At 58.2% G+C, this 12,653-nt stretch overlaps 1 protein-coding gene across 4 annotated transcripts in view; it reads right to left on the reverse strand.

Moving 5' to 3' along the window:
- LOC123587775 (myelin basic protein) overlaps positions 1–12,653 on the reverse strand; it is a 116,339-nt gene that overhangs the window by 1,900 nt on the left and 101,786 nt on the right. For 2 of the 4 annotated variants that reach the window (XM_045457779.1, XM_045457777.1), the window contains 4 exons: positions 9,329–9,436; positions 8,413–8,448; positions 8,018–8,050; positions 4,814–4,921 (listed from right to left, as the gene is read on the reverse strand). In XM_045457779.1, coding sequence (XP_045313735.1) covers positions 4,814–4,921; positions 8,018–8,050; positions 8,413–8,448; positions 9,329–9,436 — 285 coding nt within the window. The remainder of the gene's footprint in view (positions 1–4,813; positions 4,922–8,017; positions 8,051–8,412; positions 8,449–9,328; positions 9,437–12,653) is intronic. The other 2 variants (XM_045457778.1, XM_045457780.1) reach the window with 1 other exon arrangement.

Here is a 12,653-nt window from a genome sequence, read left to right on the forward strand (position 1 = left end):
CAGAGACCAGTGGCGGAGAGGGGGCTCGGTTGAGGCGTTAGCTCCCCAGGAGACGGGGCCATTTGTGGGTCCAGATGCCACTCAGACGGACCCGGGGGAAATGTACCTTTCTTTTGGCATTCACATTTTTATTCAAGGTTTAGGCTCTTTGTCCTTGGACTCCCCTTTTCTTCTTGGATTATGAACGAACAATTAAGTCACCTCTCAAAGATTTCCTTGAGACTGCGAGCCCCCAGAAAGCAAGATATACATGAAACATGCTATTTGCCCAATGACACGTACACTGAGCCCACCCTGACCTGTTCTAATCACACGTTTGCCACGTGGCCCGACAGTATCAATAATGGGAGCGCCAAAGCCAAAAACGCCTTATAAACGGCACAGTCAACAGAGTGAGGTGACGGTTCTGATTTGTCAGGGTTTTACGTTTCAACTCACTTGTGGGATTTTATGTTCAGAAGTGAAAACGTTTATGGAATTCTAGCCTCTGAGGTATCTGAAGGAGTCACCGGAGGGGGCCTTTCTCCTACACCTGAGCCGGGTCCTGGGGGCCAGCCCCCCACCCGTGTGCCTGGCTCGCCTTTGACCACCGGCCCTCAGCGCTGCCCTCGGGAGGAGCCATAACAAGTGCGCCCTGGCTTCACCGTTCCCTAAATTCCCAAGAAACCCACCTGCGGGCGTCCCTGTACAGTGAGATTTATTCCCGAAAAGCAGCAGAACCACTGCTCTATGGAGCAAAGCCCGTCCGTGCTGAGATGGACCAAGTTCCCCACACCCCTCGCAAGACCCTGGCGTGAGGCCCCGTCTTCACTTCCCGATGGCTCCTTCTGAGATGGAGACAACGGTGGACCTTTGGCTTTGTTTCCTATTGTCGTACCTGCAGCTTACGGAGTGTCTCCCGTGAGCAAAATCCATTACATCTGTTTCCTCTGAGGAGAGAGAAAGCCGATCCCACAGGCAGGGGTTCTTAGCTTCCCCGTTTTACAGTCGGAGGAGCCAAAGCACAGAGACGTTGAGTTATTTCCCCAAAGTCAGTCAGCCAAAGGCGGAGTCAGGTTTAGAGCCAGCACCCCTGCTGCGTGGGTCTCACGCTTTGCTCTCTGTCGGGTTTTTAGCACGTTTGAACCGACTGATGTCCAGCGCTTGGTCGGCCCTGGGCTCGGCCGAGTGGATGAGGCTGGCCTCACTAGGAGAAGGCTGGCCCGAAGCCGAGTCGTGGGCTGGGAAGGAATAGAACCTGCCGGAAGGTCCTGCGCCCTCTCCCCGCTTGTACCCCAGCGCAGGGAACTGTTTCAGCTGCGTATTTGGAAATAGCAAACTCCAATTACATTTTGATTCCGTTCCCTAACGACTGGGAGAAATACAGTGCTCTCCACCCAGTGTCCGACCAACGAGGAAGGAAACAGCACCACCGTGACTACCGTGAGGTCTCTGCCATCCCCCCCCCCCTCCCCGAGCCCTTCTCACTTCTGGAGGGATCGTTTTTAATCTGTCACCGCACTGCGGTGGCTCTTTCAGCAGCATGTGACGGTAGTCGGCCAGTTCGCGAACGTCTCATGTGGTAAAATCTGATCAAAGCCACATGAATTGAAATTGGAAGTTTCCCTGGGTCTGTACAGGAGTTTTAAAATTTCTAACCCACTTTGTACAAAAAGAAATCCGTAGGAAAAGTGCTGAACCTACAAAACCCAAATGAGCCTCAGGCTTGTGTTAGTCGTGAACCGTAAATGTGCAGGATAGACACGGGGCTCTCTCGGTGGGGCTGGTGACCGGGCTGGCACACAGGCACGTTCCTTAGACGGAGGTCCCCCTCGGCCCTCCCTGTCCCCCGGCCATTCCGTCCGCGGGATGAACAGTCACCACGCCGGAAAGCACAGGAACTGCTTACCCCGAGTGGGTACGTCTGCGTTTCTCCAACGAGGGGGAGGCCTTCCCATTGCACACTTCCGGGCTCCCACCCGACCCGGGGCGCTCTGGGGCAGGAAGCCTTGGGGGGAGCCCAGGAGCGGCGTGGGCACCGTAGGCAATTCAGACGCAGGCGAGGGCACGCCTGGCCAGGCTCTGGGCACCTAGGAAGTGCTGCTCTCCCGGACGCGGCTCTGGGTTTGTACCCGGGGCCTCCACACGGTGCTTTTCCTCACCTTCTCGTTGCCACATCTCAGAACTGAGCAAAGGCATCACGATGACCTCAGTTACTTGAATGTGCGGGGTAGGATTTTCTTCTTACTCAGATTTGCTTTAGAATTGACCTTGGGGAGAAGATCCTGCCTGCACTTTACCTGACATAAGACGACTTAGCAAGTCAGTTGGTGACCACTCACTTCACAGATTTGAGCCTTTTCCCGGATACGGCTGAGTTTCCTCAACCACAGTCCTGCCTCCCCTCACCTCTGTGTGGGCCCAGCATCCGCCGAATCTGGACTCGCCGTGGCGGGGGGGGGGGGGGTGGGGGGGTGGGGTGGGGTGGGATTCTACACGCACGCGCTCACTGGGCCGTTCCCGCCGCGTGTCCTGGCCACCGGGCACACCACTCCTGCGACCCCACGATGGCTATTTGGGCCACACGCCAAATTATCCCGGCACAAATCGTAAAACCTCGGCGTGTTACGAAGCCATCAGCAAGCTCACACAGGTCGGAGGCCTTGTGTCAACGGCGAGTCGGGTTGAGGAGCCTCGTGCTTGGCTGGCGGAGACAGAGCCCGAACCGGGCGTGACCTGGAGCTTTCGGGAAGCATGGGTCCCGCCTTTCAGCCGCCCGATCTCTCGGGGCGACGCCGCCGAGCCACGTACAGCAGGACCTTTTAATGTTAGATTAGCTTGTTCACTGGGACCCCTCGCGTGGTCTGAGGACAGGCGGAGACAGGCCGACCCCCTGTTCTCATCCGCGACCAAGAACACCGACGACGTGCAGTTTCCGTGGAAACACACGCCTCCCCCAGAATGTGACCACTGGCCTAAAGACACAAGGTGAGGAGGCCGTCATGTGGAATAAGAACCCGGGATGCTTTGTCTGCGATGGCTGGACGCCGCGGACGAGCGCGGACGGAGCAGGTGCGCCCGTGCTGGCGTCTGGGAACCAAGCCCAGGCCATCCCCCCGCCCTCTTTGGGGCGACCACGTCTTCTGTGTTCTACAGCAACGCTCGCTCACCTTTCTTTCACCCGAGAAAGATAAAAGTGAAATCTTTCACGATTTGTGGTTCTCTCGGCAGGGCGCTGCGGGCATCGTGGGGTTTTGCGCCTTTTCTGACGCCTTTCCTGCCGTGACACAGGAACCCTCTCTCTTACGTGCGGGCATCACACTTGTTCAGGTCGGACAAAGGGCGGACTGGGCCGCCTTGCAAATACTCGCGGCTGGTTGTTCAGAACCGGCTCTGGCGCCATCAAGCAAGGAAGGGGACGGCCTCGTCTGGACTCAGAGTGGAAACCGGCCCGTGGTGCTACTCTAACGAGAGTGTGTGACCACGCTGGCCAGAGAACGGTGCTCCCGGGGCCTTCAGTCAGCCTGGGGACTGTCCCGCACTGCCCAGAGGGGCGATGCGTCCCCGCTGGGGCCGTCCCTCTCCTTTTCCACGAGTGCTGGCTCGGCCACCAAGACCCCGCGTGGGTGCCGCGGACACCCCAGCCCCATTTTTACAGGTCTCTGCCAGACCCGCACGGCTGGCCCCTCGACGCGCACACGTAAAGTGTAGGTGTCATGGGACCCAGGTGACAAAGCCCTCGGGAGGTCAGAGGGCCCTCTGTGGGGGGAGCCCCGTGCCTCACCCGCGGTCTCCTCTCAGCCGGGAACCCCTGGGTGTGAGGCCAGCCCCGCAGCCTGGTGGGGCTCTCTCCCTGGAGCCGTGAGCAGCTCTCTGGGGGTGCGGAGGCCCGTGCCCCCCGTGGGCCCTGCCCTGCCTCTTCCCTGTAGCACCCATCTTTTTCCGTCCCCACCACGAGGACCCGCTCCTCTGGGAGGCTGTGGATTCCTCTGTGCGGGGGACAGTCCCGGACCCCCAACAGCACGCGGCAACGCTCAACAAGTCCCTGAGCCCGACGAGAATTGTGTGATCGCAGGGATGGGACGCTTGGGCAGCCTCGGGCCCCTGACTGGGCTCACGGCCTGCCCGTGCTGGGAGCAGCCCTGGGGGCGCAGACCAGTCACTGTGCCCACCCCCGGGGACAGCGGCTGCCGTCAGGTGGGTCCCGTGGCCGAGGCCCTCGGACGTCCGGCTCCCAGGCAGTTACAGCCCGTTCACGGCAATGTTCTTCCTGCCCTCCGGGACCGACAGTGAACCCGGGACGTGACCGTGAGCCACGACAGGGGCCGGGAATGAACAGAGGCCAGACGGGGCCCTCCCACAACCCAGGGGCAGGTGGAGGTCTGGATCCCAGCCCAGAGCGGGGGGCTGCGGGGCTCTCTGACCACCTGCTGTCCTTACTCTGTCTCCTCAAGTCCCGTCCCGGTGTCCGGGCCTTGCTGAGCTCAGGCGCTAACAGATGGTGGCCCCTGTGATTCCAGCGTCCACATCAGCCAGTGCGGCTGACCCCCGTGTGGCCTCTGGGGGGCTCCGCCTGATGCAGTGACCTCCCCTCTGTTCGCTCGGCTCCTACTCCTTCCCTTGGGCACGTGGGACCCTCTGCGTGTCCTCAGGCTCCCGAGGGAGCCCGGCCCAGCCCAGGGCTTGCTCACATAAGCCTGGAGAAGGCTCGCTGAATTGGCCAGCCTGGCAAGCTAGCCCCGAGGGAGAGGCGGTGTGGAAAGGCTGCAGGCCGCCCCAGGGTCCCCCACCCGCAGCCCCGACGCACCCCTGACGTTAAGAGGGGCTACGTTACCAGTTTGAAGATTTTGGAGAGCGTGCCCTGGGCGTCGGCCCCCTTGAATCCCTTGTGGGCTGCAGCTCGGCCCCCGTAGCCAAATCCCGGCTTCTGCCCCTCGGCTCCCTGCAAGAGACCAGACGGCTCTCAGGGCGGCGCCTGTGGGGCCAGGCGGGGCGCGGGGAGACCCCAGCACCGAGCCCCCCCCCCCCCCCCAGCTCCTCACTGCAGCGCTGGCCCAGCCCCGGCCCCCGTGTGAGGAGCCGTGCACGCAAGTGCTGTCACTGAAAGACCAGATCCCTTCCTCACACCGTGGGGCTTTCAAGAGCAGTGCAGTGCATCAAGCAAAAGCCTTCTCCCCCACGTCTGCGGAAGGGAGTGGCTCGTGTCCCTGGAAAGGAGGCTGCGGGAGGGATGGCACCTGTCCTGGGTGTGGGGAGGGGGTGGGCGGGGTCCCCGCCTGCTTCTTCGTGCAGACCCCTCACCCCTGCCCCCTCCTGCTAGAGGCCCGGAGGGTGCAGAGCTTTGCACTTAGCACTCTGCAAAATTTTGAGGCTCAGACTTTTTCTAAAGCACAAAGACAAGATCCACATTCTCTGGCCTCGAAGAGGCTCTCCCAGGAAGCACCACCCCTGGCCATGGCTTGGGTCCCTGAGCGCCGATGTGTGGCACCAGGACCAGAGTCCTCCTGGCGGCCCTGGGATCTGGGACGGACGTGAAGAAGGAAATGGGGCGGGGCCGGCCAGCAAGCCAGGCACCAGGTTGCAGCCTGGGCGGTCTCAGCTCTCCACTCCCTAGCTGTGTGACCTCGGGCAAGTGTCGAAACCTCTCCGAGCCTCAGTTTCCTCTTCTACAAAATGGGGATAAACGGCCCCTCCTTATGGGGTGGTCAGGAGGCTCTGCTCTGTGAACAGAGCCTGTGGGCTCACGGCGTGTGTGTCACGAAGGGAGAAGCCAGCCCCTGCCTCCAGCTGCCAGCGGCCTCCCTCACGCCTCACTTCCGGGTCTGTGGCACAGGGCAGTGGCCACTGCCGGCTGAAATGTAAGAATATCTGTGTCCCTATGACCAGCTTGTTTTCCGACGTGCTTGACTTTCCTCTGCGATCGCAGGGAGGGGCTGGGGCTCGGGGTGTGGAGACACGGTGAGTGGGCATTCACGGTACACGCTCCAGCCTCAGGTGCAACACGGGGGCCAAGCAAGCCGCTGGGTGTCGGCAGAAGGTCACCGGCAGCCCCCCGGCTCTGTCGGCGGACAGGCCCCGGGATTTCACCATCGTGCCAACAGGACGTGGGAGACTCCGTGCCCCGCCCCCCAGGAATCAAGTCGACGGGACAAAACCACCTTCTGATGGAGCCCCCAGGACCCCGGGCCTCGGCCTACAGTCATTCCGACTTTCACAGACTGGGAGCCATGCAATCTGTGTCTTGCTTTCAAAGGTGCTGGAGACGGGGTCAGGCAGGGCTGTGGCGCCGCTGCCCCGGGGTCCAGACGTTTCCGCGGACATGCTCCCCGCACGGCCGCACACGGAGGGGCAGGCGGATGGCTAAAGCGTGCAGAGCCGAGCACAGACACGTGACGTGGCGGAAACCCGCACCCCACACGCCAGGGCTAAATCCTCCCGTCCCTGCGGCTTTTCCCCGAAAATGAAAGCTTGCGAGGACAAGATTCAAGCATAGGTTCTCAGATTAACAATCTGCTTGACTTTTCCTCCTTTCAAATTCTTGGTCACTTATGTCTTTAGGCAACCTAGAATTTACCGAGAAACACTCAGTGTAGTTTAGAAAGAGAATAGGGGACACTCAGAAACTGCAAGCGGGAAGACAGTCCTGTGGCTCGAGAAAACGGACAAGCAAAGGAAAAACGTGGAAGCATCTTGCTTTGGAAAAAAGAGAAATTGAATACACGTTAGTAGGAGCTGGAAGGGAGATGTGGAGGGAAGGGAAGGTCCTTTCGGTCAGCTGTTGGGCCGAGTGTGCGGGGAACGCCCAGAGGGACAGAGGTCCTCTTGCCCCGGCCACTGGCTGTGACAGTGCCCGGGAGGCCACGCCTAGAAAGTCGGGGGGCAGACCAAGGAGTTACGGGAACAAGAGTTCGTCCTTCCATGTCGTCTGTCTCCTGCTGGCAGAGAAAGTCACATGTCAATCGGCTGCGGGGGTCAGCCCATGTGACGGTCCTACACTGTGTCACCTTTCTGGCAAATTGATTAGCTCGGGAAGAGACTCAACTATATTCCTGTAAAATGGTGCAGCAAATATCTGCGTGTAATTCAACGTAAGAATGCATCGGACCGAGGCAGCCGCTTTGTGGAACCCCCCTACCCCTGCGGGCCTCGCCCTCCCCTTGCTCCCCTCCTCCTTACTGGTCTTTCTTCCCTCTTCCCTTTCTCTTTCTTTTTTTTAAGATTTATCCATTTGTTTATATGATGCTTCTTAATTATGCGCCAAGTAGAGGCAGGCTCTGTGCTAGAGAATCAGGATGTGTTTCCAGGATGGACATGACTCCCGGCCTGTAGGTTAGTGGCTTTTCTTCTCTTTTATCCCGAACATTACAACTTTTGTCAAGTAAGAACTCTACCTACCATGACTACTGAGTGGAGTCTGTGGGTTTGGTTAGACTCTACCCACAGCCATTCTAGGCTGGCACAGACACAAATTTCACTGGTGTCTGGAAGGTGGGCAAGCTGGCCGTTGGAAATCTTCACTGACACTTTGTTCTTAGTATTCAAAAGCCTAAAATTCCTCAAAAAGACTTTTCCTGGATGGCTTGATACCTACGCTGCGGCTGTTACCACACCATAGTCAAACCCCACATCTCGTGGCTCAGTTAGGCTGTTGTGAGTGTGTCACCGAAGGCAGCGTCGTATTTCCTCAACAAGGCGTCAACCCCGGGGGGGCAGGGGTGGCCATGGAGAGTCCTCTGGCCGCGGGGCCTCCCTCGGGCAGTGCTGCACGGACTCGTCCCCCATCCCCTGTGCTCCCATCCCTCCAGCACGGAGCCGCGCCCTCCCGGGGAGGGGCTCAGGTCCCGCGTGGCAAGGGGGCAGCGGCCCAGCGCTGGGTTCCCCTCGGGAGAAGCAGGTGGCCCCCCCGATGGCCGGGCCAGCAGGCTGGAAGGGGAAGAAAGGGGACCGTCGGGCAAAGGAACGGAGCCCAGCGCGGGAGCTGAGTGGCTGTGAGAGCAGAAAGGAGAGGCAGCCGCGTGGACATGCGCGTGTCACCTACCCAGCTAAATCTGCTGAGGGACAGTCCTCGCCCCTGTGTGACAAGAGAGAGAAACAGACGCTGTGATCAAGGCAGGAAAAAGTAAAGTCTTTTGGCAAACCAGAAACACCGGTCGGGATCGTGCTGAGCGGGTGAATCAGTTTTAGGACACTTGCCGCTTCCCTGGGAGTGGGAGGGGGGCGGCTGGGGGAGGGTCTGGGACCAGGTGGAGGGGGAGCGCGCTGGGGACCAGCAGCACCGAGTGACCGGCGGCCCCCGGGGCCTGTTCCGGCCGGGACCACGTGGTGAACATTCCGGGGTGAAGCTGTGAGTCCGGCCCTCTTCCGGGTACGTTTAGGGATTCCGGGGAAGGCCTACGCACCGTGGTAATTAACGACAACACGCGGAGGCCTTACCTTTCCTTGCGACGGAGGAGGTGTGCGCGGCGTCACCTACAAAGACACGCAGACCGGTGAGCGGGGCGGGAGCCTCCCTCCCTCCCGTGTCCCCGCCTTCCTGCTCCCGGGGACCTCCTGTCTGCTGGGGGCCCCCGGGGTCTAACAAGTCACCTGCTGGCTGCCTGCCCACCCCGCCCCCTTCCTGTCCTAGTTCGATGTCAGGGAACGAAACGGGAGCAGCTCGGCAGGCAGGAACCAGCCCTCCCGGGGCACGCCTGCTGCACGCGGGTGGAGACGGTGAGCCTCCTTCCCCACGGTCCTTTCCCGGGTGGGAGGTGAAGCGTCCCCCACTCTTCAGGGCTTCAGACGGCGCGCTCTCAGGTCTGCGGCTCCTAAAACTCGCTTGCAAAACACCGTCTTACAATGCCTGCTGCAGAAACGCTCAGGGTCAGAAGTGCGTGGTTTCGCTTCTGTTTTCAAACCTGAATTTGTCAGGGGCCGCCGGCCGGCTCAGTCGGCAGAACGTGCGACACGATCCCTGTGGGTTCGAGCCCCGCGTCGGGCTCTGCGGACGCATGTGTGATGTCGTTTTCCCCCCACGCCCTGACGGCCACTCGTCTTATCTCTTTGGTCTTGCTGTCCCCGTGGTTTGGCAAAGCCTGTGTCTTTAAACTAAGCATCTCGTAGCCCTGTAGTCTTAAAAGGAGTGAGTTCTGTGCTAGAACCCAAAATTCCAGTGAGTGGCAGAGATGGCCTGCCCCTCGTGATGAGGCCCAACTCTCACGGCCGGCCTCACCCCGAGGAGGAGGGAGACATCGCTGGGGATGTAGTCACGGCCCTTGTGGATTAGAGCTCAGGGGCCTCTGGGGACATACTCAGAGCCCCTGGGGGGTGCGGTGGCCAGCCCTCCCTGCCCCCCGTGGCTGGCACTTACGATGTTCTTAAAGAAGTGCAGTACGGGGTTCTCGTCTTGGGGCCGGCCGTGCTGAGACTTCTGGGGCAGGGAGCCATAGTGGGCAGTTCTCGCCGCGTGATGTCCATCCTGAAAGAGAGAGTATGGTGACCTCAGGCCGGGTTCTGCCTGCCGGGCCTCCCTGGAAAGCTGCCTCTCTCCTCCTCTGGGCATCTAGATTCTGTTAAAAAAATTTTTTAAACGTTTTTTATTTTATGTTTTGAGAGAAAAAGAGAGAGACAGAGAGAGAGAGAGAGAGAGCAGGAGAGGGGCAGAGAGAGAGGGAGACGCAGAATCGGAAGCAGGCTCCAGGCTCCGAGCCGTCAGCATAGAGCCCGACGCGGGGCTCCAACCCACGAACCGCAAGATCATGACCTGAGCTGAAGTCGAACGCTCAACCGACTGAGCCCCCCAGGCGCCCCTAGATTCTGTTTAGACCAGGACCTCACACTGGGAAGTGGCTGACCCGGCAGAGGACACTCCCGGGGCACCAGGGGACCAGGAGCATCCCGGGTGTCAGGCTGCAATGTTCTGGGCTGCGTCTCCATCACCGAGCCAGGGGCTGGCTCCCCAGAGGTCACATACACACCGCACGGGGGGGCGGAGTCCACCCACGACGGACACGGGGCAAGCCGGCGTTCATTCCCCAAGCTGCTGGCGTGGGTAAAGGAAAATACTCTGGAATTTTGGATCGGACCTCCACTAACAGCAGCACACCAGCCTGTCTCGGCTCCGGGGTGGCTGCATCGCGTGAACTAGCGTCTGTTTCCCGTCAGCGTGTCAGGTCACAGGGTCCCTGGGCCTCCGCCCCGTTTGGGACGGTCAAGTCTAGAGCAGAGGGAAGGGCCGTGGGGAGTGACGCCCGGGGCTTCCCCAGTCGGCGAGTGCTGCAGGGACGACACCGGACGGGGGCACCGACAGGGTAGGGGGAGGAGGGGGGGTCCGCCGAGCAGCAGCTTCCAGTGACCCCACGGGCCGAGTATTGGCCGCCTGTGCCCACCAGCAGGAGACACGGGCTCATCCCAGCAGCGTCAGCAACCCGGGGCTTTCCTCCCGCTCGCCCAGGGACAGAACAGGGCGAAGAAGGTCCGAGGAGTGGGCGCCAGACTGGCCCTACACCCGCGACGGGGATTTCCGTTAAAGCAAGTCAGACAAATGCGCTGGCGTCACTGGGGGCGCCGCCCCCGTCCGCTCTGTGCCTGTTGCACGAGATGACGCTTTCTTAGGAGACACGTGTCACCAGGACGGCTGCAGCCGGCTTCTGCAGAATGCAATGCCTTTGAGGGGCCTCCCGTAAGCGGCGCCAGCTGCACCCCCGACCGGAGTGGCTGGAGTGACAGGTGCCCTGTCCCCGGCACCTCGTTGCCGGTGACGTCTGAGGCTGTCCCCAGACGCCCCCTTCCCTGCCTCAGAGCACCGGGCCTGAAACCCCGCGGTCGCCCTGGCCTCCGGGAACAAGTCCTGTACGTCTCCCTTTCACATCTCTTGAATCCCTTCCCCTCCCCCGCTACTGACGTTAAAACAAGAGCCGTGAGCTCCTCCTCTGATTCCTCCCTCGGCAGCCCAGACCTGTGAACCTTTCCCTCCACTCCCACCCCTGTTCTCCCTCCACTCCCACCCCTGCTCTGCCTCACCAAATACGGCATCTTCCCTCTGGCTGGACATCTCGCTGTGCTGTGGACAAGGTGTCCTGTGCCCTGCCGGCCTGAGCAGACTGCTTAGGTCGCTTTCCATACAGAGCCTCACACAACGAATTGATCTTAAGTCACTAGGAGGATGGTCTGGGAATCACACGCTTCTTTTGTTACATGCCCAGTGAAGACTGACTTGACTTGGGCTCCGGGCTGTAAATTGTCAGCTGCACAAGTAATCTGAGGTAGTCACACAGTTACGACTACATCGATATATTTTTAGTGGCCTGGTTCTAAAATGACATTTAGCGAGTCATATTTCTATATACTAAGCAAAGAGCAGTTAAAGAGGAAAATTTGAAAACACTACCACGTGTAATAGCATCAAAGAAACAAAAAGTTACGTACAAATCTAGAAAAGCAAGTATAGGATCCCTCTGCTCAACACCAGGAAAGGCTGGAGGAAGAAAGCAAAGGAGGCTTGGGTGAGCAGAGAGGTGTACCATATTCATGGATGGGAAGACTCAACATGGTCAAGATGTCAATTCTCCCCAGGTTGCTCCACAGATTTAATGCGCTTCCAGTCAAAGTCCCAGCGGGGTTTTCTTTAGATGTAGACAAACTGTTTCTATAACTATACAGAAATGCAAAGGAACCAAAAAAACCAAAAAAATTGCGGAAGAGAAGAATAAAGTTCGAGGAGGCACATCACTTGATTTTAAGATTTCTATACAGTAATAGTAATCAAGGGAGTGTGGTGTTAGAGGAGAGAGAGACACATAGATCAGTGGAACACTACTGCATCCAGAAATAGCCCCCCCGCCCCCCGCCAAATATGATCAGTTGATTTTTGAGAAAGGTGCAAGACCGTTCAATGGAGAAAAGACAGTCTTTTCAACAAAATGTTATTGGGGCAACAGCTTCTCCATACCCCCCAAATGAACCTCAATCCCAAATCACACCTATAAAAAAGTTAACTCAAAATGGATTCTAGATCTTTATCTATAATGTCAACCTATAAAATTTCAGAAGAAAACCTAGTTCTTAGACCCAACACGCAAAGAACGGCCCATACAAAACGCTGACAAACCGGACTTGATCAACATTTAGAACTGTTGTTTTGCAAAAGACACCATTAAGAGAATGAAAAGTCATGCTACAGGCTGGAGAAAACACTGGCAAACCGCACATCTGACAAAGGACTTGAAAGCAGAACATACCAGCGTATGTTAACTCAGTGGTTAAAAAAAATAACCCAGCTAAAAACGGTGGACAAAATATGGAATTGACACCGCAGGAACCAGGATGGGTGGGGGGCCGATAAGCATGTGAAAAGATCCCCAACATCATTAGCCATTAGGAAAATGCAAATCAAAGCCATGGGGCGATACGGCTACACACGTATTACAATGGGGAGAATTAAAAGTACTCACGACACTAAGTGTTGGCGGGGATACGGAGCAACAAACGGTCTTGCATTGGTGGCAAGATTGCAAAAACAGTGCGGTCACTCCGTAAAACCATTTGGCAGTTTCTTATAAAGTTAACCATCTACTTCCCCTATGATCCTGCTTTGAGTGGTAGAAGGAAAAAAAAAATATTTTTGGAAGTGATTTTTTTCCTAGTATGGGTCACCATTTTTGAGGGGAAAAAGTAATTTAAGTCTTAACTGCAAA

This window comes from Leopardus geoffroyi, chromosome D3 (genome assembly GCF_018350155.1).
Source record: "Leopardus geoffroyi isolate Oge1 chromosome D3, O.geoffroyi_Oge1_pat1.0, whole genome shotgun sequence".
NCBI classification, from domain to species: Eukaryota; Metazoa; Chordata; class Mammalia; order Carnivora; family Felidae; genus Leopardus; species Leopardus geoffroyi.